Genomic DNA, 27,479 nt, shown 5'->3' on the forward strand with positions numbered 1-27,479 from the left:
TATCCCTCTGCCCCTAACTGCTCTTACAGATGATGAGGGGATTAAAAAAAGCCACATTAATGTTATGGTAGTATCCGAAGACTCTAGTTAGGCTCGACATGGGCGAGGCTGTATGACACATTCTTGCTCTGGGTGCTGTATGGGGACGCATGGTGTAGCCCTTACGCTGAAGAACTTACTGGCTCAGATCTTGTAAGATTTTGCTCTTTGGTTTCTCTTTTAAAAAAAAGCTTTCAGATGTTTGCACTCTTCTGGTTTCTGGATAAGTTATGCCGTCTGGGAGGGGTAAGGTGGGATGTAACCTCAGTTTATTTCCATTTTGCAGTTCTGTTGAGTAATCTGTTGTCAAATTTTGTTCAAGAATTGGTAATCCTCCATATAGCAGCATGTTGGGGTGTTTCTGAAGTGTTAAATCCATATCCTGGCTCTCTCCTTACACCATAGCTAGTGCATATGTATTTTGGCCAGGTGACTGTGGAGCTTTTGAGTTGGCTAGCTTAATATTTACAATTTGCAGCAACAGTTTTGTGAGCAAACATACCACAAGCTTCGAAAATAACTTAAGCAAGTTTTCCTAAACCTAAAAATATGAAAACCATTAAACCACTCGACAGCTTTCTTAGGGATCGATGGCCTTTTTGTCTTCATGTACCCCACGTATAACATCACTTCTGGTGTGTTCCTACCTGCTTAGCTCTTCAGTGCTGACGAATTCCAGCAACTGACTGCTGGGGGGAGAAATCTGCCACCTCTCATTGAAACAGTTGTTGTGAATTTCAGGCTTCAGTGTTTTTGCTGAAATATTTATTAGCATTGCTTAGACTAGAAAACAATATTTAAATCTAGTGATTATCCATAAAGTATTTAATGGTTTAGAATATGTAAACCTCAAGACACTTGCATTTTGTAACTCTCTGGTAAAATGCAGCAAATACCCAGAAAAAAAGCATTTGAGCAAACTGCATTTGTAACTACACATGATGCACTGTATTCCTATTTATTATCCAAAAGGCATTCGGCAAAGGCTTTTACATGTTACTGTTCAGCAAGAGGAGATATTTTAAGATGCATGTTAGTGGCTTTTTGCCATGATATGCCCTATTCCTCATAGCATTAGGAAGCAATTCAGCCGCTTGCAAAGTTCATCCCAGCTGCTTTGGTTATGTGTTAAAGAATTGTCTGATTTTTCTCTTTCCTCCCCCAAATCAAGTGATGGGGATTCATTGTATGCACAACACAGTAGATTATGACAGTTGTATTACCAGAGAATTAACCCTGCTTAGGATCTTGATAGAAAATCACTCTTTTAACCCTATTGACAGCCATCTGTAACTATGAAAACCATCTTCCCTCCATCAAACGTGCCTGCCTGCTGCTTTGGCGATGGCTGTGTCCCTAGTCCCTTGCGTCTCCATCAGCTGCTAAGGCTATCAGTCAGTCTTGCTCTGAACCAGTGAAGGTGATCAGACCCTCATATAGCTGAATTTTTTCTTTGTATCGCATTTTACCAAGGATTGTTCAAAACCCAGCAGCAGTAGGAATAGCACTTCCGATACCAAAGACTGTCCACCTGTCACAGGTGCCCCTAACTCCACAAATACCATTCTGCCAGCACAGGTAACGTGAAGAGTTTGTGACGTGCGTTCACAGTTTACGACGAGGAACTAAATTTTCAGTACAGTAATTTTTGGGGTACTTACCTGGGAACCTGATTTTCAGACGGTGCTGATCACTGATCCTGTGAAAATCAGAACCCTGTGAGGTGCCGCAAGTTGGGCATCCAAAATAGACTCTCACTTTGAAAACACCCCGGAGTCCTTGCCCTGGAATGTGCAAGGGGAACACTGCTGCATCCCCTGAAAACACCTCTTAAGTGTTTATAATGTACCCATCTAGACTCTGAAATATCAACCTCTACCACCACCTACTCTGCCATGATTAAGACGACGATTTTTGTCACGGAGGTCGTGGAAGTTATGAAATCCATGCCTTCCAAAGACCTCCATGACTTCAGCCCACATGCGGCTGGGAGCTGTACGAGCTGGACCCCCCCCAGCAGCTTGCAGGAACAGCAGGGTACCCCCGCCACCTGACATGGTGGGCGTACTCTGCAGCTCCCAGCCGCTGTGGGGGGAAGAGGGGTTGAGAGACCCCCCCACTGCCCATGGACAGCAGGGCCCCCCAGCAGCTCCCCCCATCCCCTGCCTGCCCCGGATGGTAGGGGCCCCCAGCAGATTTCCCCAGGCAGTGGGTGTACCCCACAGCTCCTCGCAGCTGGGGAGCTCCTCACTGCTGTGGGTGGGAGGGGGAACCCTGCAGCTCAGAGCCATGGGAGGAAGGGAACCCTGGCGTGCAAGAGCTCTGTAGGGGAAAGAGGACCCTGGCGCTCGAGCCACCACAGGTGGTGGAGGGCCCCCGGAGCTCCCAGGGGCTCCCTATTTTTCATGGATATTTTTAGTAAAAGTCACAGGCAATAAAGAAAAATTCACAAAAGCCGGTGACCTGTCCCTGACTTTTACTAAAAACATACATGACAAAATCTTAAGCATTAGCCTTGATTATCCTCATTTAAATAAGAGCTTTAGATGAATACATTGAGTCTACATCTCAGTGGCTAAATGTAAGACTAAATTTTCAGGACTTTCACATTGTACCTACAGCTGCCAAAAGTGCCTTCAAATCGGTGACATGGTATTTAGTCTGATCTGCTAAGCACTTTCTTTGCCCAGCTGCCATTATATTATTCACATGTTCTGGATGAGCCGTGAAGCAGAGGGGCTGGTCACTTGAAATCGTTAAAATCCCCTTGTGTATTTTGTTAAGAATAGGAGCTTTAAACAGTATGTCCTGGCCAAATTCCAGCTTAGCTAATTATGGTACCTTGGCAGCTTCAACTGGATATGGCAGTCCTCTTCGTATTCCGATTTAGCGTTTTTGTGCACTTTTAATAGCTACCCCATTTTTCCCCGGAGGAGGCTGTGTTTTGGTGGCAAGAGAAGTAAACCCTATTACCATTTACAGCTACTGCCTTGAATTCCTTTCCTCCAACTCCACAATGAATTCTCTCCTTTCTGGCGTCAGCTCTGCTGAAACTGCTCGTACCAAGGTATCTTCCTCATTAAGGTCTTGATCCTGCATCACTGAAGTAAAAAAGAAGCTTTTGCCATTGACTTCAATGAGTTCAAGAAGTAAGGCCCAGCTCCTCAAAGGTTTTTAGGTAGTGAAATTAGTAGGAGTTAGGTGCTCAAATACCTTTTGAAGAGCTGGTTCTAAATACCTTCACTGGCTCCCTCTTCCTCAACACACCAAACTCAAGCCTCACCCATCGCCCACCCCACCTCTAAATCTCTTCATAAGTCTGCCCCTGTTTTCACATCACTTGTCACATCCTCCGCCCGCCCTCCCCCCTTAATATCCCAAGTGTCTGCTTCTCTATCATCTATGTTCCTTCCATGCTATCCTTACGTTTTCAGTGCCCTCTCTGGATCCAGCTAAAAGGCTGCTGTGCTCTCCAGGCTTGTTTCCGTTGCAATGCCTAGAAGAAATGGACCCACTAACAATGGTTTGCAGCCATTGCCTATAGATACTATTTTCTTGCTCATTCTTGACCAATAGGCGTGTGCTCAGGGCTGTACAAATGTAGAGGGGAAAGGAAAGATTACAAATGAAATCAAAGATGTCGTCTATACTGTATTGCCTAACTGCTGTTTAAATGCCAACCATGCAGTGATCCACAAATGTTTGTTGTACTAGTCTTGTCGGAAGGTGCATGTTGGGAGTGGAAGGAGTGGCTTCATTTTTATGAAACAGTGGAGTTTTGCGTTTAGTGGGATCTTGAGCAAACGTGGGAACACTCTGGGGACATATGGGCTCAACTTTGAGATACTTGTCCGGAAATGGATTGTATGAAGTCTCAGAAGGTTATCAGCCATGGATAAGGCTAAGATTTTGTCAGGGATATTTTCAGAAAAAATCACGGACAGGTCATGGGCACTAAACAAAAATTCACAGAAACCATGACCTATCCCTAACAAAATGGGGAGGGAGGAGGGGTCAGTATCCTGCTCCAGTGCATGGAACAGCAGGAAGCTATTGCCCCCTGCCCAGTGGCTGCGAGCTGGAAGGGACCCCTGACCACAGGGCTAGGAGCTGGTGGGGATCCCCTGTCACCCTGTAGAGCTGGGGGGGAGGGTCCCCCACCACCTACGGTGACTGGGAACTGCAGGGTCCCTGTCACCCTGTAGAGCTGGGGGGGAGGGTCCCCCACCACCTACGGTGACTGGGAACTGCAGGGTCCCTGCCACCCTCTGGGGCTGGGTGGCTCCGGAGGATCCCCCACTGTCCTGCAGGGCTGGGGGAGTGGGGTCTGCTGCTGCAGTAGCTGAACTGCTGTGGGGCCCCAACGTCACTGAGGTCGTGGAAAGTCATGGAATCCGTGACCTCTGTGACAGACTCGAAGCCTTAACCATGGATAGCCGGGAAAGAACCCCATACAGCAGGCCTGTCCATGAGAGGTGGAGTGAAAGCACATATCTGGCAAGCAGTTGCTTTACTCTGCAGCAGAACCTTATTCTTCCTGGACTGAGCTGTAATAGTTTAGTCTCAACCTTATGATGGTCTACCCTGACCTTGTGCCTGGACCTCTTCTGTTTGAAGCTCCTGGACCGAGCCTCTTTTTTTAGCCCGCTGTCCCCAAAGGAAAAAGCCTCTTCTCCGTGATCGAGGCCTGCTGCCAGGGGGCCAGGAGGAGCAGTGTTCTATGCCAGGTGGGCATTTTCCTGTGTGCACAGCCGTGAATCCTGAAGAGTCTTCTGAGGTTTCTCTTAAAACTGTTTTAGAAACTATTAAAGCCATGAAGGCGCGAGAGATTGGAAGGTAAAATATGCAGCATTTTCCCCTTAGGTTTCAAAACTGAAAGGTAATATGGAAAAAGGAGAGGCAAATTTGCCAGCAGTTTACAATGCACTGGAAGAACTGGCTAGTCTTAACTTCCATCTATGATTGGAAATAATGGAACAACATATTCAGAAAAACACCTCCCCTCCCCCTAAACCTGAGCTCACTGTTCAGGGAGTTAGAGGCAACATAGTGCCTGGAATGCTGGATTTATTGGACTTTCCATTGGAAGCCCAATAGGCCTCACCTTTGTTTTCCAATTTTGTGTACTCAATTGGGTGTGCAAGGGGCATCATTTAGATGTTCTCTGACTTACCAGTGCACTTACATTGGATGTCTAGTGCATCTTCTGCAAAAGGATGTCTGTCACTCAGGGCAGGATTCTATAGATTGGGATGGGGGGAGTGAAGATGTCAAACTCTGAAGTGCTGTCTGTTGCGCCGTTGGGCAGGACCAGTTTATCTATTTGATTAGCAAGTACTGCAGATAGCTGCATGGGTAGTAGCCATCTAATATGCAGGGCCCTACCAAATTCACAACCATGAAAAAGGCATCACAGGCCATGAAATCTGTGCTTTTACCCTATCCTATACAGATTTCATGGGGGAGACCAGTCAAATTTGGGGTCTAGACCCAAAAGGGAGAGTTGGGGGGGGGTCACAAGGTTATTTTAGGGGGATCGCAGTATTGCCACCCTGACTTCTGCGCTGCCTTCAGAGCTGGGCGTCCAGCCCTGCCAGTAGCAGCAGTAAGGGTGTCAATACCATACCGTTACTTCTGCCCTGCCGCCTTCGGAACTGGGCAGCCAGAGAGCGGCGGCTGCTGACTGAGGGCCCAGCTCTGCAGGCAGCAGCATAGAAGTAAGGGTGGCGATACCACATCATGCCATCCTCACATCTGCGCTGCTGCTGGCAGTGGCTCTGCCTTCAGAGCTAGGATCCTGGCCAGCAGCCGCCACCCTCCAGGTGCTCAGCAGTGCCAAGGGTAGCAGTACCACAACCTTCCCACTACAATAACTTTGTGACCCACCCACCCACACAACTCCTTTTTGGGTCAGGCTATCTACAATGACAACACTGAACTCTCAGATTTAAATAGCTGAAATCATTAAATTTATTTTTTTTTAAAAAACCCATGACCATGAAATTGAGCAAAATGGACCTTGACTTTAGTAGGGCCCTACTAATAGGGCTAAAGAGGCCTTCTACCAGGCAGGCTGCAGGCAGCTTAGAAGTGAGTGTAAGCGTAAAGAAGTCTGACTTACACCTTCTGCTCGCCATTTCAGTGTGTTAGTAGGGTGACCAGATGTCCCCATATTAGAGGCTTTGTCTTATATCAGCAACTGTTAACCCCCTCCCCCAGTCCTGATTTACACACTGGTCACCTTGTGTGTAAATTACACCAACGAAGACACTCCTAGGGCTGGTCCACATTCAAATGGTCCTGTGTTTGAGCCTGGCGTGAAGCACGGTTGGCTGATACAATGCTAAACACATGTTTGGTGGGCGCAGGGTCTAAGACTAGTTACATGACACAATTGGTCCTGGTTTATGCTGACTGCAAAGTTGCGGGCAGCAGCATCTCCTTGAACTCTGTTCTTCGCAGCCATGTCCAATCACAGAACGCTTCAGAACACAGACTCGCCCTAGTTTGACTCACCATGGAATCCGCCTTTGTGTGTGATCCTTTGGGCCAAGACGTGTGGACTGGAGCATTAGCCAAGTCTGCATCCTGGTGCTTTTTTGAATGCTGTCATGGCATCCTGCCATGCTACTTGCACGGGGTGAAAGGAAAATGCTGCCTGCAGCCCTTTCCCCCCGCCCACCCTTGCACAAGGGGGCAGTATATGTAAGAGCTCTCTACCTTACACTCTTTGTGCATGCAGCAGAGAGCAGAAATGTCTAACTCTGCACAGATATACATAGAAAAACCACCACCTGGAACAGGTTTTTCTTTTTGAGGCCCCCCTCAACATATTATAAAAACTCTATGGCCCATGTGTGCCACAACTGTTTTTTCTGCATACAAAAGCCAGGGCCGGCATTAGGGGGTAGCAAATAGGGCAATTGCCTGGGGCCCCTTGCAACAGGGGGCCCCCCACAAAGCTACATTGCTCAGGCTTCAACTTCAACCCCAAGTGATGGGGCTCAGGGCCTTGGGCTTCAAATCCACGTGGTGGGGCTTTGGCTTTCCACTCTGGGCCCCAGCAAGTCTAACGTTGGCCCTGCTTGGTGGACCCCCTGAAGCCTGCTTGTGGACCCCCAGAGGGCCCTGGTTGAGAACCACTGATCTAGAAGGCAACAAAGGTTAGTTCTTCTAGACTCCTGTGAAAATTTGTAGCAGGACCTGATGCACGTAAATGCATTAACAAAAGCCTAAGGTATCTGTTTACATAGCAGCTGTATGAGGATTCTGCAGTTCTTGGAAGTCACATGTCCCCAGTGCCTAGCCAGTGTCCTGTGATTAAAACGCTGAGTACCGCTGGCCCGAAAGGATTAACCACGTTGCTCCAGAATAAGTTTATTGGCAATATTGGTGTCATACTCAGGAACTACAATTGTCAGCCTGTTAGTGTTACCATGACAAGTATCAACGACCGACTGTACATGAAATATTGTTAAAGTGCCTAGAAATAATAGGCATTTTAAAAAAAGCATTCCATCCATTCAAACAAACATTTATAGATCTTACGTCTTTAGTATTTGAATGGTAATGTAGCCTCTACAGCAGCACAGAGACAATGCAGTGCTCTCATTATGCACATGCTTTAGGATCGTTTATTTTAATGCTTTCAAATAAATATGTTCCATGCAGCACACCGCAATAAATAAGGAGCAGCAACTTTTGTATAGTACATCCATTCATAATGTAAGTCACCATGTGAAACACCACATCTAAAGTCTTGGGCCCAGTCCCATATCATGAAGCACACCACATCTGCACATAATCATATCTGGCTTCATATGGATTTAATAGGACTTTGCCAGAAGTGCATGTGAGCACAAGTTTAACCATGGTTTCTAGCTATTAAATACAGCTACTAAGTAGTTAAAAGGCAACAGCTAAACCCATAAAGGTTTGATTTGTCTTTTCTTTCTTACGTTTCAGACAGAAATATAAAGTATGGAACTGCTCTGGAGATTCTCAGCCTTGCGTAAAGCGCAGTGTGATTAACATGGAGCTCTCTAAGCAATGCTGACAGGGACACTGGCATCAGAAGCCACAGTGATTCTGATTTGACACCAAAAACTGGCATACTCAACAGGGGATAGATACTCCACTACACAAACAGTGGAAACCTCCTTTTCTCTAGGCAGACAATTCCACAGTCCCTTCTTCTTCGCTGTCCGCTCTGTTGGCACGGATTTCAACCAGTGTCCGAGCAAAACGGGTCCATTCGTCATTGTGTGGAACAGCGAGCTGGAAAATAAATGAAATGAAAAGGTGAAGTGGGTATGCACAAAAAGAGAATACTTTGCAGTGCAAAGATAATATTGCGGGCTTGACTCACGTATAATTCCTCCTAGAGTCAATGTGAGTTTTGCGTGATTAAGGACTGCAGCATGGGGCCCTCGCAAAAGAACTCTGTGGTTTACTTCTGCAGTTGTAAAGCAATGACATGGTTTCAGGACAAATTTATCATCTCCCTCTTTAGAATCAGTTGGAAATAATTGCTGCATTTAAAGCCCATTTCTCCAGTCCTTACCTGAGTAAAGCTCTAACTGACGTCAATGAATGTGTTTTCTGAGTAAAGACTGCAAAATTTGGCCCTATGTTAGTATATTTGATATTTTTCAAGACAACACAAGGCCCTGATCCTGCAAATGTTTACACACATGCTTAATTTTACAAAGGTGAGTCATTCAAAGAAGTCAATGAGACTATTCCTGAGTATAATTATTTGCAAGATTGGGGCCAAGGGCCCAGATTTGTAAAGGTAATTAGGTGAAATCAATGGGAGTTAGACCCCTAAATACCTTCAAAAATGTAGTCCTACGTGCATATGATAATACAGTCTTTAGGTAAAGAATTACACTGTTCTAAAGTTCATTAATGCTTCCAGTATCAATCTAAATAAATTATGCTTACTTTAGTTGCCCTCCTCAATGTTAAATAAGTTACAATAAGAAATACATTCTCATAGAAATGTTAAACTGCTCAAGCAGACCAAGTAAATATTGCTTTACTGATCTGATTGAACTTCCAGACAGAATGTTTTAGTGATATGGCAAAATAATGCTGTAGTCCTTTCCAGTTCGATCCAGCATCGCAGTTCTCGAGCGAGAACGCAAAATGGGATTGATATAATCACGGAAAAATTCAAACTTCCTGAACATACATTTTTATTGACTCAAATAAAAGAAAATGGCAACAAGCATCTAAATTAACCATGCATGTATTTGCTGCTGTCTTAAAGCTTGTGATCTTTCCCTGGAAGGTAGTATGAAAAAGGAACTGTTTACAGACATTATGCAGCTTTTGGTACTGAAAAAGGAACTGTTTAAAGACATGAAACAGTATGGTACACTAGGTTGGCTGTTAGTAACTCAGTTTTATTATATGCTATTTTATGCGCATTACATGAGGAACGCTTCGCAGACTAAGAAAGAAAATAACTGATCCAGTCTAGAGTGTCCAATATGCAATTGATATAGGCTCAACTGAAAGCTTACTACTGCTTTTTTTTTAAAAAAAAAGTAACAAATATTATTCACACTTAAGGTAGATTTTATTTGTTTAGAAACAATAGATTGCAGAATTGTAACAGGCATTTTTTGGATGACAAACAGCTTAACTGGTCTCTCGATGTCCACAGGCAACTATCAATATCAATGGAAGCTGAGAAAAAAAGTATATTGTCTGTACTAATGTTCAAGGCCCCAGTTGTGCAAGCATGTGAGTAGGAGTCCCATGTGGCCGACCTTCACAGGCAAAGTAAATCACCTACGTAGTGTGTGCAGGGTGAAGCCTTACTGCCTGATCCAAATCTCACTGGAGTCAATGAGGGTCTTTCCAGCTACTTCAGCTTTGGATCTGTCTCTCAGTCAGGAGGCAATTAAACAATGAATATTTGGAAAAACATGCTGACGTTTAAAAACATCCATGTATAGCATGTATTCAAACCACTCAGCTACAGTATGAAAAGTGAGCTTACAACTTTAATTATTTTTCTAAGTATTTTGATTTTTGGACTTTGGTTAAATATTTATTTCGTTTACTGTCAAAGACTGCAGTCTTTCTAGGACAGCTCTCTCAGCTGGTGATAATACTGAATGATATATCATTGTGCCTTTGCTCACAATCTGGTTTTGCTACTTTTAACCCTGAATTTCTAATATCCATTTTTTGCATATTTTCTCCTTGATTTTAGTAATTATGAAAGCACTCAGGAATTGAGTCCAACACGCAAGGCGCAAAAAGCCTGAATTAGCTGTTTGAAAACATATACAGAAATGGATCTATTCTTCTTTTTATTTGAAAGACAGATCTGCCCTCTTTCAACATACAGTATATGATTGCAGGAAATAAAAATCAAAGCTAAGGAGGCAAGTATGCAAAAACATCAGCTCTGAAAGCTTGATCATGATTACACACCCATGCAAGAGATGATTTTACAAGCTAAGTTGCAATACGTGCCCACGGATATAAGATCAGAGTAGGGCCCTAGAGGCTAACACAGCTGCAGTGTTACTCTGATCAGCTGTTAAAAGCTTTACCACTGAACCCACTGATGCTTCTTTCATAAAGGGTTTCATCTTCTTGCAGAGCAGAATAGTGTAATTTTATTAACATGTTGCATCAAAATACAAAAAGAGCCAAATACCTACTAAAACTAACACATTCAATAATGAAATAGGGGCAATTCTGTCCCTATGTTTTTTTCTTTCTGAGTAACAGCTGCATTGCCACTTAACTGTGACCAAGCTAAAGAGCATTATTTTGTACAATACAGGTCAGGAAGTGAATTGGTAAAGTTACATTGGAAAAGAAATAAAGACAATAATGAATTTTAATACAAAATTATACATTCGTAGAGTGTAAGGCCAGACCATCATCATCTACGCTGTCCTCCTGCACAACATAGGCCGTAGAATAAATAAATGCCAGGCTGTGAAAACAACTTTGGTACTGATCCTGCAAATTCTCACTACTCATAGATGTAACCACCACCTTAAGCAGAAAGTGTTTACAGAGTCAGTCTCTTATTTTTGAAAAATCACCTCTTCCCAAAAACCAAACCAAACCAAACGGAGTGAAGTACATGCATTTACCATACAAAAGTAAATAAAAGAAAAGTTGGTGGAACCAGCCAGATGTACACATACCATAAATGAGAATAAGGATACATGAGCTTATTACTGCAACTTTTGTCCTTCATCTCACTCCACTTATTGCTTGTTCAATTCATTTACAGAGTTATGTCTAATGTTAGGGCCCAGTTCTGCAAATACAACTGTTTTCAGGTTGATGGCCTTACAGTGGAAAGGGACAGCAGAAGGGAAAGGGGTTGAAATCCTAGCCCTATTGAAATGAATGGCAACATTTCCATTGATTTCAGTGGAGCCAGAATTACACTCCTTGTCTTTGGATTTGTTCTATACAGTGCCTGCCACAATGTTGGGTGCTGTATAAACAAATAACTACTGTACAATGATTAAAAATAAAAGATCTGCAAAACCAACATTAGACTTGGAAAAATATGCATACAACACCCATAAATATCCATTCACATTTTTACATGAATTTGTTTGGGCCATGCACATACCCCCTTTCCAGTCATTTTCCACAAAAGTTCCAACAATCTCTCTCTCTCACACACACACACACAAATTAGGTGAGAGAAGCAATACCAGGTGGCTTATGTGATCAGTTACTAGAGATGGCCAACTTTTTAAAAAGTTTCTGTGAAAAGCTATAGGATTTTTATCATTGAATATTTCACAATTGTTGCTATTTTATTGTTGCCCTCCACTTACAACAAAGCAACACCACAAGAATGTTCAAATATTCATGTGTATTACACACAGTAAATTTTTTTCCAAAAATGCTAGTGTCTGAGTATATTTGGATAATAAAAATATTAGCATAAATTGCCATCAGCTTATGGCTATTTTGTGAGCAGAAAAAGAAAGTGAATGGTATCTATCTAGGTTCTTAGCCCCTTCATGATGATAAACTAAGCACCTCCTATGAGCACTTAATTAACTAAATTTTTTACTTCGCTCTAGCCTAGCTACAATAATGTTATATTTATAAATGGTCAGATAGCAATACTAATAACAGAAGTTGGTATTTACAAATGAGTGTGAAGGATTTAGCCATACACTGCCCATTAAAGTATTGAACGAAAGGTAGCTAAATCACCTGCATAGCTTTGAAAAATCTCGACCAGAGACTTTAGGCCTTGGTCCTACAAACTCTTAGGCATACGTCTAACATTATGTACACAGATAATGAGACTGCTCATGTATGCAAAGTTACACATGTGCTTACTTGTTTGCAGGACTGAGGCCATAGATAGTATGATGGGGCTGAATTTGGGATTAAATTTTGCTTTTGGATGCAGGCATTCAACTAGGAGGCCATACTTGGCCCTTTCTCTTTTTTCTCAAACTACAAGTTTCTTGCTACGTGTAGCATGCATCTTTCAGCATCACAAAAACCATTTTGTTTCTAAATGAAACACTGATGAAAAATACTCTTTGTTTCTGCTTCTGTAACCTAAATAAACCTACATTATTTTTAGCCTATTGAAACCCAGCCCTGCTTGACTGATACATACCTATGTATCAAATGGACCATAAAGATTCCAACCGATTTCTATCTGATGTTTAGCAACTGAGTTGTGTGCCTCAAACTTTAGGGATTATTTTTTCCCCACCAGCTCTACCACTGTGATTTCAGATAAACAGGTTTAAGTTAAATTGCATCTTTGATTCAGCAAGAAAACATGGATTGGTGGGATGGTTTCATACACTGAATGGTGGTAGATTATGGATTCTGACCACTTCTGCAAAAAAAACAAAAACAAAAAGACAAAAAACAAAAAAACAACAACAACCAATTTCCAAAAGCAAAGGCTCTTCAGGACAACATCTTACAACTCCTTACTCTCCAAAACCCAATTTAAAGTAAAGTTAGTTCAGCTGCAAAAAATTATTCCTGCTGTGAGGTGCATGCAGTACCTTATTAGCGGCAGCCCCATGTAATATGGAGTCACTAGGGACGTGGATAGGTAATTTCAGAACACTATGAGCCAAATTCACTCTATTGTGGAGTTGTGCCAGCATAAATATGGCTCTGCCTGTACTTGGGAAGATTTTACTCTCACAATCTCAGTCAGTTTGTGCCAGCATTAACCTTATATCCCCCATGTCACTCTAATCAAAGAAAATCTGTATCCACGTGTCTCAGGCCTCAGTCAGCATGGCGGTATGGTGTAAACTGGAGCAGAATTTAAGACAAGAATGAATAATATGGCACCACCAAGGTAGCATGGCTCAGACTGAAGGCAAAGATATGGCATTCCTTTCCCTTCTCTGACATGCCGCAACCTCTTTTGATTTCTTTGGCAACTTAATCCTCTAGTGACAGTAAATGTGACTGGCTAGAGGTGCCAACACAGACAGTATATGATCCTTGGCTTTGCAAAATTTCTGGCATTTCTGTTAAACATTCTGTTAAAAATAACACGATAATTACCTTAGGCGGAAAGATAGTCTCTTGTGACTTTGGTCTCCCAGCACAAACAAATGCTTCAGATGTGAGTTCCAAGTAGGTGAATTGTCTGTGCACATTCTGGTAAGAAGCAATGGAGCACCTTACATGCTGGGCTAATTCTCCGCATGCCGGTTCTTCGTAGGCAGGAGAATGGAAACTGCAAGTATCCACCTGCAGAGTTGCTTTAATTCTTTCATCCAAGGCTAGGGTTTCCCCATCACCATGTGTGGATGACCCCACAACTTCCACCTCCTAAACATGAAGGCTCCCCAAGAGGTCCCAAAACCAAGCTGTGTCCATGCAGAGTTGTGTCCTGCGCTACCAGGAACTCCCTTGATGATTGCTGTACCTGAAACCTCACATCGGAGGCAGAGAAAACCACAGCGGGGGAAAAAAATCAGCCCCAATTCCTGCACACCTTAGAACCTGTGCCACCTTGCCCAGGGTTTTCAGGGGTGTAGGATGGAAACCTGGCAACTCCTTCCCCCTTCACTTAGCCATGGAATCTGAACACTGAGGAGTCCCTATGGAGGGTCAGGTAGGAGCATGCCATGCAGGCAGCACTTCCAGCTTTCTCACCCCTACCCTGGAGCAATGGGAACAAGCTCCCTTCCTTTTTTCAGGGGGGCATGGAGGCCTGCGTTTGCTAGTTACATTTATTTTAAATGATTAAATCTCATGCTTAAATCTATGCCCTGCCCAGCTGTGGCACTAGCCGTTCGCCGGCTAAGCTAAGAGTCAAACTGCCTGTGTTGTGGACTGCCTGTGTTCATGGACAGTGAGCTTGTGCACAGTTCGCTATGGTGCTGAACTGCTCCAGGATGTCTCTGACAGGAGAATTTAGCCCTCCTGAATACATTTCTCCCATTGGAGCAAGACACTACATGGGTCTCTCCAGTGTCTGTACAAGCATCCCCTGCATATAGGTGTAAAACCAGAATCATAAAAAGATCATTTCCCTCCACAGTATATACGCTATTTTCTGTATGTGCGGAATATAATTGGTTCTTTGATGTCTTTTGCACATAACGGGACAGATTCTGATCTCAGTTACATGGTAGGAACGCAGAAACTTTCACCATGTCATGAAGATCAGAAACTGGCCTATATTTTAAAATATTTTAAAGTATCATTTATGAGTTGTGGTTGGGTTTTTATTGGCGTCTTTCCATGCTTCTCTGCCTTTCTTCCTACAAGAGCTCTCTTTACAAAAATCTCAGATCCAACAAGGACTAAAACTATACTGAAATTCACAATTCAGCTTTCTCATTTCTAAACCACTTCAGACCAAATTATGCTTGGCTTGAAAAGGACTGGTTAAAACATTTTGAAGAGTGGCTAATTAAGACATGAAAAGTATTCACGTTCGGTTTAGTTTGATTTGTCAAATACAATAAGTATGGTAAGATAGTTATAATGACTAAGACGGTATGCTTCAGAATAAATACTTTGTGTGATTTATCAGCATCATTATAATCTTTCAATTTGATGGAGTCATTTAAAAAAAACCCTCTAACCACAAGAGAATATTACTTTGTTTATTCTACACAGAATGCTATCCATATTATCATATAAAATGAAGTGCTGTACTGAAAAGAAATTCATTGTAAACACTTTGTGAATAGAGTTCCACATGAGAAAATGTATTAAATGGCTGAGAAAAATATTCTTAAGATGATAAAGTGTAAATATTACACAGAGTGTTCTAGTTAGATACCTTTTTTCTAATTATTGTTCCAATTCTGCATTCTGTGTGAAGTGTAGCATTTTCAGATCAGGCCCGTAAGTTTACACATAAAAAATCCAGACAGTTATAATTCACCCTAAGGCATCCACTCCAATCCAAATTCAGTGAATAAGTATTTTATCACTAATTTCAATGCTGCACGTCAAAGCAAAAATAATATCTACATATACAAACATTTCTATGCACACACCCATTTTGGGCCTGAGCTTGCCCTACTGAACTCAGTTGCAAAATGCCTTTGATATTTTTCTCAAGCATATATACACATGTGTATGTTTGAAAAGGGTCTATATTTTTCCAGTCCACTCCCTTTGATTTTTTTTTCAATCAATTATAAAATATGATTGAAAAATGTCTATATTTTTCCAGACGACTCCCTATGCCACACACATGGATGGAAACAAAGTGGGAGGTAATACGCAGTGAAATGGCCACCAATGTAACCAAGGGCACCTTTTTTCACATAACTACAGTACCACTGTATTTAACTCTTGGGAGAGCCTAGCATCACTGTTAACAATGGATGAAACCACTGGTAAGAACTCAAAGCCAGCATACTGCATGCAGATGATTTTAATAAGATATAGTGTTTAGACCACAAAGGATACACTCCAGTGTAGCTCTGTGTATATTTGTTTACTTAACCGAAGGACTGAAATACCATAAGCAGCCTAAATACTGCATTTATTCTACGCACAGCAGTCAGTCTAGTGTCACAGACACAGTATACACCAGCCTTCTGCGAAGTTCATTACTTAGCCCTCATCTAGAATAATGTCTGCTATGAGTTACTTCCAGCAGGATCTGATTTAACTAGTGCTATACTAGTAAAAAAAGGATTAAAGATTAGATTACACAACCAAAATACTTAACCTCTATCTTCCAACAGAAATAGAATATAACTTATGTGAAGTTTGATTTTCTTTCTGTAAGAAAGAAGTAATAGCTTTTAAGTTATTATTTGATTGTACATTTTGTTCTTGATATAAAACACAACTTTAAAAAGAATTACAGTGTTTGCGTGAAGACAATGATCAAAACATTCTTTCTTTCTGTAATGGGTTTGAACTTAAACTGAACATTTAAATATTGATTGCTTAAACTTAAACTCCTCAGTCTGATACACAGCTCTGTTGGAGCAACACTAACATCCAGAAAATACTCAAACATTGGCCGTGAACTATACATATGTTACACACAAACAACTATGTTAAAAGAGCATTAAAGTTGCAAAGCCAAGCACTTGAAAGGTAGGAAATGCCAGTATTACGATTGCCCCCTTGTGTATATGAACTATGCTACGGTCTATAAATACATTACACCACATTCTATTTTCTCCACAGTACCTCTGTCTTATTCAGTGCACAGGCTGGATGATGCTCACTGAATGAGCAGCTATTCAATATCTTGCTAGCTCATCCCTGGTCGACGGGTGGCCCCAGGTCTTATTTACTTCACTCTATTCATATTACTGTGCTTAAAGGCTTTTCTGTGGTACTCAACATTTCAGTATCTCAGTGCTTCACAAATATTAATTTCTTTTCACCGTCTCCATGAGGTGAGGTAATATCCTCATTTTACATACTGGGAATGAGAAACCTAAAATGGGAAGCAGATTATTCCACATCTCTACTGCAGGATTCTTCAACTTTCCTCTGAAGCAAATGGTGCTGGCCACTGTCTGAGACAGTATATTGGGCTGGAGGAACCTCAGTCTCAACTAGAATGGCAATTCCTATATTAAGATCAAAACTGGCCATAAACTTTGTTTTAGAGTAGCAGCCGTGTTAGTCTGTATCCGCAAAAAGAACAGGAGTACTTGTGACACCTTAGAGACCAACAAATTTATATGAGCATAAGCTTTCGTGAGCTACAGCTCACTTCATCGGATGCATGCTGTGGAAAATACAGTGGGGAGATTTTATATACACAGAGAACATGAAACAATGGGTGTTACCATACAGACTGTAACGAGAGTGATCAGGTAAGGTGAGCTATTACCAGCAGGAACTTTGTGTACCCAATTTGACATGTCCAGCACCTGCACATGTCAAATAGGCTGTGGGCCCATGCATTAATCCACCACTGCCTTTTAGCACTCAGGACTTCTGCAAATCAGACACCAGGGTCTCAAGTCAGGCACCCTGAAAACAAGGGACACACGATTAGTGACCACCTGTGAAAAGTTTGGTTTAAATGACTTGCCTAGCTTCAGACAGGAATGATGCCGCAGAAGCAAGGCTGGAACCCAGTTCTCTACCATAGTATTCAAATGCCTTAACCATGAGTCCATCCTTTCTTCTTGGGCAGCTTCTTGCCTCATTCACTGCATACCTGCCAACTTCTGAAACAAATGAGGCAGGGGTCCCACAGAAAATAGCCTGCATCACTACACAACCCTGATTCATCCTCAGTCCACGTCCCACAGGAGTCCTGGGAAGAAACAGTATGGGATCATGTAATCAAATTTCAAGGGATTTTCTTCCAAAGGTGTGTTTTTCCACAAAAGCAGCAAAAGACCCAGCCCTGATGACAGGCCAACAATTTGCTAAATTGTCCCCTGCTGAATTAGCGTCCCTTACTGCATGGCTGTTCTAAAGCAGGGAGACACTCGAGCTTTTCAACAAAACAGCTGTTAATTTTGCCCATGTTAAAAAAAAAACAAAAAACAAAAAACCTTATATTCTTTTCCCTGATCTCAAGCTTGGCGGAACTGTCTTTCCAAAAAAGTTTAGCCTGAAGCAGATGCCAAGCACTGAAAGTTTCAGCCTGAATAATTGGTAAAGTTATAAGCAAAGAGAAGAGTCGGGCAACACTAGCTACAGCCAGCACCACCAGCTGCACCTAAAATAGCAGCTTTGGTTCAAAGTCTGCCATACACACTTACAAAGACCTTACACCCAGGGTCTCAAACAAATTCACTTCCAAGCTGTAGTTTAAAACAGAATCTCTTCTGTTATTTTTAAGTGACATGATGAACACATTGAGATCCTGCATTAGTGCTGTGCTAAGGAGAAAAGGGTTGAACAGCCACCAGGAGATAGGCTGATAGGTAGGAATGTTCTCTTGGGTCTTTTTTTTTTTTTAAATCTCAGGAGTGTCTTATAATCTCCTGCTTGTTGAATTAAAAACAACATGGACATGAACAATCTCAATGAGGTCAGTGGGCCTAGTCACGTGGGTAAAGGAGCAGGTGAATTATGCCTGCAGGAATGGGCTCCCAGCATGTGCATTGCTTGGTTTAATTTTGCAGGGGAAGGGTGTGCAAAGTGCGGTCAGCATTCAACAGAAGGCAATCCCCCTTACTGAGCCCACCAAGCATATGTGTAAAGGGGGCTCTGACATGCAAAAGATGGAGGATAAGGCTTCCAGGTTGACCCAAGTGAAACTGTGGTGCTTTCACCACCCATTTCATGGCTATTTTCTCCTACCTGCACTTGCTTCCACTGAAACCTATGAAGTCTTCAATGGGAGTGGGAGAATGCTCAGTGTTTACTAGGCCGCTCCCCTCTAAACAGACACACACAAAGAATCTAATATGAGGCTACTTTAATTAAATGTAATGGCCAGTCACTAAGTATGTGTGTAAGAGGGACAACATCACAGCTCTGCCAGGCTCCACAGAAGCTACCCATGTTGCCTCCACAGTAGGGCTGTCCTGGGGAGCAAGGGTTTCCAAGTTATTTATTATTAACAGATTCTACAGCACTATAAACGTATTGGGTGCTTCACTACCCGAGTGAAACACTCTCCCCCACCCCCAACGTCATCTGTCTCCTATAAGATTCCCAGCTCCAGTTCAATTTCCTTTTTTCAGTGTTGCCAACTGCTGCAATTTTAGTGCAAGACTCAGGATATTTAATGTTTTTTCTTAAAGTTCCAAATCCTGGAGCCATGTGACTCTCAGCATTCACTTAAAGCTCATTAGAATCTCAGCATTCATTTAAAAAAGGATGTTTCTAATCCTCAAGGTTGCAGAGAAAAGCTTGAAAAATGTGAATCCAAAGGGCTCAAAACCAGAAACCAAATAAAACCCCAACACCTATTATTTTTTAAAATCTCATGATTTTGGGGGAGAGAGGGCCGACGTGATTTTTGAATGCTTGGAGCCAGCCATTCTGGAGATTCAACTCAATGGGCCACTGAGCATATAACTATCCCCCTCTGTGTCAACAGGGGCAGCAGCAATGGAAAGAGGATTTGCCTCTGGGGTTCTACCAGAGGAGAGCAGCTTGAAATTCAGGCCAGGGCCACCTAGAAAAAGAAATGAATTACGCATCTACTGGTTGGCCTGACCCCATCCCATTCCGGGCCAGCGCTGTCCTTCCATGCTATCCAGCCTCCGGGCACATTAATTGTGAGCGTAATTAACCACTGGAACAACTTACCCAAAGGTTCTGGGGGATTCTCCATCACTGGCAATTTTGAAACCAAGAATGGATGTTTTTCTAACTGCTCCATCTTAAACAAGAATTATTTTGGAGAAGTTCTACGGCCTCCATTATGCAAGTGGTCAGACTAGATGGTCACAGCGGTCCCTTATAGCCTATGAATATATGGCTCAGTCTAGGGTTCCTAGCTGAACAGGGATTTGTGGAGACTTTTTCCACTACTACTCAGCTTTCAGTGGACTCTCACCTGGCAGGGGCCTGCAAGTGAGTTCTACTAACACAAACAAACCCTGCCTACTAGGTGTACAGTACTTTTGGTTTGCATAAGAACTGCTGCCATTACCTAGATTTCATTTCTTTGAAAGCATCAATGTGAAGTAGCTGATTTTTGTTTTAAAGTCACACTGCTGTCCTTCAAAGTACACTGTATATACACCAAGCACACACCAATACAATACAACCTGTGATGCTGGCAGTCCAAGTGCCAGCTCATGCCAAGGCCTTGGGCCTTACTGAACATTGACAAATGCATAGCTGGAAACCAGTCTGGCTCACCTGTGCATTAGTACTGTTGAAATAAATATTAGCGTTATAAGAATGTATTCAGTGTTGAGATTTTATAGGATGCTTGTAGGATGCTGCATGTATTAATCTTACTTATAATACCTGTATCACATGTTATAAGGTAATGTTTGAATGTTTGTTCTGTAACTATAAAAAGGTTTGTCAAGTTTGTAATTTCCTCACAGTCAGGGAGAAGTATTACCAAGTGCTAGTTTACCATAAGAGGTGTTATCTCCTCCCCAACAGAAGGTCTATCGACATCAGACAAGCCATTCTGGACAAAAGACTCTGTTGATTGCTCCCCCCCACACACCCACACCCTGAAGAGGTTTCAGAGTAGCAGCCGTGTTAGTCTGTATTCGCAAAAAGAAAAGGAGGACTTGTGGCACCTTAGAGACTAACAAATTTATTTGAGCATAAGCTTTTGAGAGCTAGAGCTCACTTCACGAAAGCTTATGCTCAAATAAATTTGTTAGTCTCTCAGGTGCCACAAGTACCCTGAAGAGGGTATGTGCACAAGCCCGTGTCCCATCTCAGCTTGAATTTTGGGAGAAGGGCATAAAAATTCCTGTTAAGGAGAAATTGGTATCTTTATGCTGTTTGGACAAAGGTTCCTAAACAAAAGCAAGAGAAACCCAAGCTGCTTGGCTTGGGTTGGCCCTAAAATACATAAAAGCTTGCTTATTAGAGAAGCTTCTATTACCTTTAGAATTCAAGATAGTGCTTCATTTGTGTGTGTATGTTTACCTGCTTTAACCTTATTAACAACTCATTTCTTTTTCCTAATTACTAAACCTTTAGTGAGTTTGTTACAGGATTGGCTACAAGTGTTGTCTTTGCTTTGAGATCTGAGTACAATTGACCTGGGGTAAGTGACTCGTCTTTTGGTACTGGGAGTAACCTCGTTGTTGTTAGTTTTGGGGTAAGGAACCATCTATCATGAAGTCCAGCTTTCCTGGGTGGCAAGATAGACCGGAATCCCAAGGGGACTGTCTATGACTTCGTGGTGGGACTACTATAGTGCTTTAGGAGTTCACACTTGTTACTGGGTTGATGAAATCTAACTATAGAACATACAAACAGTTTGGAGTTTTTGCCCTGCTTCTTGACAGTCTTCCCTGAGGTTGGCATTCACGGTTGTGAGCCACTCCAGACAGTGTGACACAACTTATCAGACAGAAAAATTAAACTTCAGATGTGCAACCGTAGCTGTTGGGTAGTATATGTTAAGGGTCCAAGTGTCTCTGCATCCTCAGCTGTGGTTTTTAGGCTAAGTGGCTCTTTTTCTAAATCATGAATTCAATAGCTTTGTACTATTAAATGCAACAATTTTGTAACCCATAACTAATTAATTAACACCATAATTAAGGACTTCCTCTGAACCCAAATTGCTGTTGAATGCGGCAGGTTGAAACCACAGAAGATTAATTATACAAACTAGCTCTTATCAGAAGGTTTATCTCCATGAAGCATTTATCCCCACAATGAGAGTGCATGAACGCCCTGCACACATACTAACATATTTAAGTGAATTCAGCATGAAATATTTTCCCTTGATACTCTGCATTACATACGAGCTATGTACATTTACCAGTCTTCTCATAAGCATTGGTGGGTTGTCCCAGTGGAACAACACTATATTAGGTTAAAACCTAACGTTTAAAATGGGGCTTATGTCTATACATTCACAATGGTTTTTACAATGGGGGGGGGGAATCTTCCTGTGAATTTTTTATTATTCCTGTACACTAATTGATTATTTTAAGGTGCAAGTTTTCACTGTCAGCATTCAGCTGCTCTGCTATATTTAATTCAACCCACCCAGGGTCAGTGCTGAGGGACTGGGTGAGGCTGCCATTCTACCTCCTCTACTCAGGAAAGCCTGGGAGTGAATTATTTTTTCCACAGAGCCTCCCCACAGGATTTCAGGGCAGCCACAGGTGGGGAGCCACTACTGGGGCCTGAGCTAGTGCAAATACACAGAGCCTCCAGAGAAAGCGACGTGTCAGGTTTGCAGCCAGCCCCGCTGCCTTTTCTGCAAGGGGGCAAATCTTCTCCCCTACCCCTCGTCCCTGGGCTGGGTGATGTGGGAGGGTATCTGTGACCTTGCTCCTCCTCCTGCAGGTTTTACCATGGGGGACAGGATGACCCCCTAGTCTATTTTCTCCTCTCCCACAGCATCTGAGCACCTACTAGCAGTGGAATAAGCTACATGATTAACATCTGTTATATGTAGTTTGTTTGCTCTCCCTCTCCACAGGGGAGGATCTGGGCCTTTGTGGGGAAAATAGGAAACATGAGGCTGTTTTAAATGTGACACAATAACAAAAACACTTGGAGTTGAACCTTTTTTTGCTTCTTTACCATATAGCAAAAGGACTAGGAGATGTTTTCTTGTTTCATATTAGAAATCCAAGTCTTGTCTCCTCTAGCAAACTCTCTGGAGACCTAGTGAAATGTTACATCTGGAGAACTAGTGACAAGTTACATCATAAGAGACTGAAAGCTGAGCAATTAAGAGTCAAAGGGCTTTTAAATCATACAGTTTAAAACCCGAATTTTTGGTTGTTTTTGTTAATGCCTCTAACTCGAATACCTAGCTAACATTTGAGAGAAAGGATATATTTCTTAGAGATTCCAACTCCCTTCCTGCCAGTTAGGCATAAAGCTCACCTGAAACATTTCCTGAGACTCCCAAGGAGTCCTCCAGCAAAACCAGGGAAGGTAAGAATTAACATTCCTCATATTTATATGGTAAATAAGCAGAAAATATTGTTAGAAACCTCCATGCATACAGGTTTCAAGTCTTTTCAAAGAAACAAAAACTGATATACAGGAATGCTGGATCAATTTGTACAGTGGGGGTGCTGAGACTCATTTAGCCAATCTGTAAACCCTCTATACAATGGAAAACACTTTGAGCCAGGGGGCACGGGAGCACCCCTAGTTCTAGCACCTATGCTGATATAAACACAATTCTGGGTTTTAAAAAAGCCTTTGGCAGATCACCTTGAAAACAATGGCAGATGTTTGAAGCTGCTCAAAGGTTTAGAACACTAGGAGGAGTCTGCAATGGATGTGGGTCAGCAGGGCAGAGTGCAGGTGAAGCAGTAAAAAGGACAAATCTGGAAGAGGAAGGGAAACACAGTCTAGTAGACGGGGCACTGGACTGGTACTGAAGGTATCTAGGTTCAGTTCCCAGTCCAGCTATACACGTGTTGTGTGTCTTTGAGCCAGTCACTTAAGCTACCCCATGCCTCAGTTTCCCATGTGTAAAATGAGCATAATATTTCCCTAGTTCAGAGGGGTGTCGTGAGAACATAATCCATTAATGAGTGTGAGGCTCTCAGAAACTATGCAGATGAAGGAGAGAGAGAGAGATTGAAGGTACAAGATAAATCACATTTTTTTTTTACCATTTAAGATATGGACATTACTCCCATACATACCCGCACATAAGTATATTTGTGAATGGATATGAATAAGCCCAATTTGAAACTGGAAAACAGATTTAAATGTTAAGTTTTAACTTAATATAGTGTTATTTCTCCACTGGGGAAACACACCAATGCATCCAAAGTAACCTAAGGTAATGAATATTGTAATGAGAAACACAAGTATTTAGGGTGATAATGACTGGACTCTGCGCTACTTAGATCAGCTCACCCCCTATGGAGGCTACCAAAGCTTAAAGATTTTATCACTCTAGTAATCAGCAATGGGTAATGGCTTTCATAAAACACAGTAATTAAATTGACTGATTTCAAAACAGTGCATTTTTTTCATTAGGGAGTTCTTATTTAAGCTACTTCAAAAATACCTTTGTGAACACTGGATACATCAGTCACTGGTGCAACTATTTCTATTTAAAATATAAATAAGTAGGCATGGGATGACTAAGCTGTTCTCTCACTTTTTCATATAAAGCAAAATGATCATTGCCTAAATGTAAGCCATGTGAAAACCATGCATTTGTTGTATCCTGTCTTTTCTTCCTCTATGAGCCCCCTCCCACCCCCTTCCTTTTTAGCCTCCAACTACATTACAACACTGGGGAGAAATTAAAATGGTTCTTCAGAACTTTTTGCAGCAACCAGTCTGGGTTATAGCTTGGTTAAAACATTGTTTTGAAAATAATAGGAGACTAAAGTCCTGATCCACTGGAATCAAATGTCCTCATCCTGATACCATAGATGTCAATGGCAAAATTCCCCTTGACTTCACTGGGAGCAGGATCAAACCCTTGGTTACTTCCACTTCACAATCATTTATACCCGGATTCTGCTGTTCATTACAATAATTATATTCTGACACTAGCTTTGTATCCAACCCTTCCTAGTGAAACTCTGTCTGAGTCACTTTATGTTACTGCTTGGCAGTGCTTTATGTTACATATCCAGAATACGTACTTGAGCCATTCTGCTGTCAGACATTCTAAAAGTTACTTTTAATTCTAGTGTTTCATCTTGGATGTTTATAATAAAACGTTTACAAATTGTGGAATCCAATGTCAGTATTGAAGCAAAAATGTCTTTCTTAAACCACTGTAAATCACGTCAGAGCCCTATCATGTCTCCTCAGGAAGGATCTACCGCAGGAGAAAACTCTCCTGGAAAACCCCACAAGATGAAACATACAGTTTGTGATCTATCATCCCCTGGGGGTGGAGAGGTTTTTAGCTGCAGAGATGAGACCCTCGTTGTGACCCTCTGACCCCATGGACGACCCAAGATCCATGGTGAAATCTGTGAAACTCAGGGTACATATGTGGAATGCTAGTCCCTCTCTATGGTCTCCTCATGCAGTGCTCCCTGCTCTGAATCTCGCAATCCACAGAGCAGATATTTGGGGCTGATTCTGCTGCCATTGACGTCAAAGGAAATTTTATCCCTGACTTCAGTGGGAGCAGAATGGGGCATAGCCACTGGTGGGCTTGGGTGGGCCACAGCCTGCTCACGGAGCACCCAGGCCCACCCAGATATGAGCCTGTGTGAATGAAGAAGCTGGTTGTGGATCAGGAACTCCTGGCTCAATAGCAGGTGGCTCTTGGACTGTCTGCGGAATGCTGTGGCCAGCAAAGTGTGGAGAGCGGCAGCCCATCCAGCCCCATTGTTGCCTCCACCCAGGGCTGCAACTTCTCCCAGCCCAGACAACTTCAGCGAGAGCCGGGCCCCATGCAGGTGCCAACCAACCCCCCTGCCCACTCCAGCTTAAACCATGCCTGCCTGTGGGGCTAAGTGGCCTGCTCCTCTCTCCACTGGCCAGCTCTGCCCCCAGGCTCCCTGCACTCAAGGCCCTGGTCTAACCTAGCTATCCCCCGACAATCCTGCTCCCGGCATTCAAATGCGATATAATATGCAATAATATAGAATATATTCATTTCACATGACTGGCTGTGACATCAGACCTTTGCTCATTGCCTGTCCATCATAAGTTGGGGCCCATCCAAATTTCCACTCCTAGCTATGCCACTGCTTACAACACCACCAGTTTGCCGGCATGATTCAGAGAGCAGCTACTTCCCCACCCGCTGGCCATGCCTCTCAAAATCATCCCCGAGGCCTGAGCACAATGTATTTACACAGACGGTCACCACCATCTTGGGGAGAAGGAGGAATGATCCCTCCTTCCAGCTAGATTTTACCAATAGCTGCTCTTACTTTCTCTCTCCATGCTACAGTGTTGAAGAGATGATATACACCTAAGACTTTCCAACCCTTTCCTGAACTTTTTTTTTTTTTTTGTAATTTTTTCCAAGCTTTTCAGCCTGCACATAAAGTAGTCAACGGAGTTATCTTTTTCTCTGGGTTTCATTAACATCACGGCTATCAGGGACTGAAATGGACTGATCTGTGGTGGCTGGGTAAGTGGGTACTTTTTTTCCCTTTCAGGTAGCTGCCTTCTTGAATCCCAGAATCTAAGATTTGCTTCATTTTTAAAATAATAAAAACTCTAGCCCTTATAGTGACAAAGATACATTTCAGAATTTGAACCACATATAAACCAGTGCCACAATGTATACCTGAGTCTGCAGAAAGCCTGAAACAACAGCACTGAAAGAGATGTGGATTGCTCCTTTTAACTGTTAATTATTTCACTACTGGTCAAAGCATGCAAGAAAGGAGCAAGATTATCTTTTAATGAAGATCTGCACAGTTTACTGTGAATGATTTCTCTTTCTGGTGTCTCCAGGGGGTGGAACTTGGTTTGTGGGTGGAGTCTGGGGAATATCATGTCTTACTTTTCTCCAGTTGGATCCTGATTGCTACTGACCCTAACACTAACCTGTCTGATAACCCTGCCAAACAGATGCAACCACTCTTATTTCCATTAGTTAATTAGTCTAATGAAACAAGTCATATGTGATAATAGGCCTCTCTAAATTACAACTTCAAACACTCTTTTAGATCATAATTTCTCTCCTTGTGTCAAAAACGCTTTTTCTTTTTTTCCCAAATTCTATGTTTTACTACCATCAACTAACAGATTATTGATCTGAAATTTCTATCTATTTTCCCCACCACTATCAAATTCTTCCCCTGAAAGGATTAATGGAGAAAAAAAATAATGGAAGGTGGAAGAGAAGCTGCTGCTTTCGCAACTGGAGCTACAAACAACATTCTAACTCAGTTCAGATAAGCAGCAAACATGGTTGATAGAGAATATTTAGGACAGCAGCATCTGTGTAACATCACTGAAGCATGCACAGTTAGGTCTATCAATCAATCATCGGGGCATGTGAATAAATCTACAGTCAATGGTCCATGTTCTAAAATCAACTATTACCATGTAGAGCCCTGGCTACCGAGTAAAGAAGCTGTAAGACAACAGAAGCCAAATTGACTCATGGTACATTTTACATACAGTCTTTTCAAAAAATATATCACAATTATAAGTCCTGTGAAAGTGAACTTATTCCGATCTAGCAGGAACGAACACTCATTAACGGCTGGTTATATTTTCTGATTGAATTAAGTATGTTTAAGATCCTGTCACACTGAAAGAATCCGATTCCCCCAACCCTCAATTTTTTAAGCCATCAGCTACTGATCTACAAGTTGTTCTCACAAACCACCACACGTGCACATATATATGGATTATTTAAGTCTATTCTCCCCTGGAAGCATGCACATGACTCCCATTAATGCTAATGGGCGTAA

General features: G+C 42.3%; 1 protein-coding gene across 6 annotated transcripts in view; it reads right to left on the minus strand.

Annotated features, from left to right (window-relative positions):
• Positions 1 to 7,403: 7,403 nt before the first annotated feature.
• Positions 7,404 to 27,479, minus strand: part of DYNC1I1 (dynein cytoplasmic 1 intermediate chain 1) — a 256,182-nt gene continuing 236,106 nt past the window's right edge. For all 6 annotated transcript variants that reach the window (XM_037890634.2, XM_037890632.2, XM_037890637.2 and 3 more), the window contains one exon: positions 7,404 to 8,316. In XM_037890634.2, the coding sequence (XP_037746562.1) occupies positions 8,206 to 8,316 (111 nt within the window). In that variant the 3' untranslated portion in view covers positions 7,404 to 8,205. The remainder of the gene's footprint in view (positions 8,317 to 27,479) is intronic.

This window comes from Chelonia mydas, chromosome 2, assembly GCF_015237465.2.
Source record: "Chelonia mydas isolate rCheMyd1 chromosome 2, rCheMyd1.pri.v2, whole genome shotgun sequence".
Taxonomy (NCBI): Eukaryota; Metazoa; Chordata; order Testudines; family Cheloniidae; genus Chelonia; species Chelonia mydas.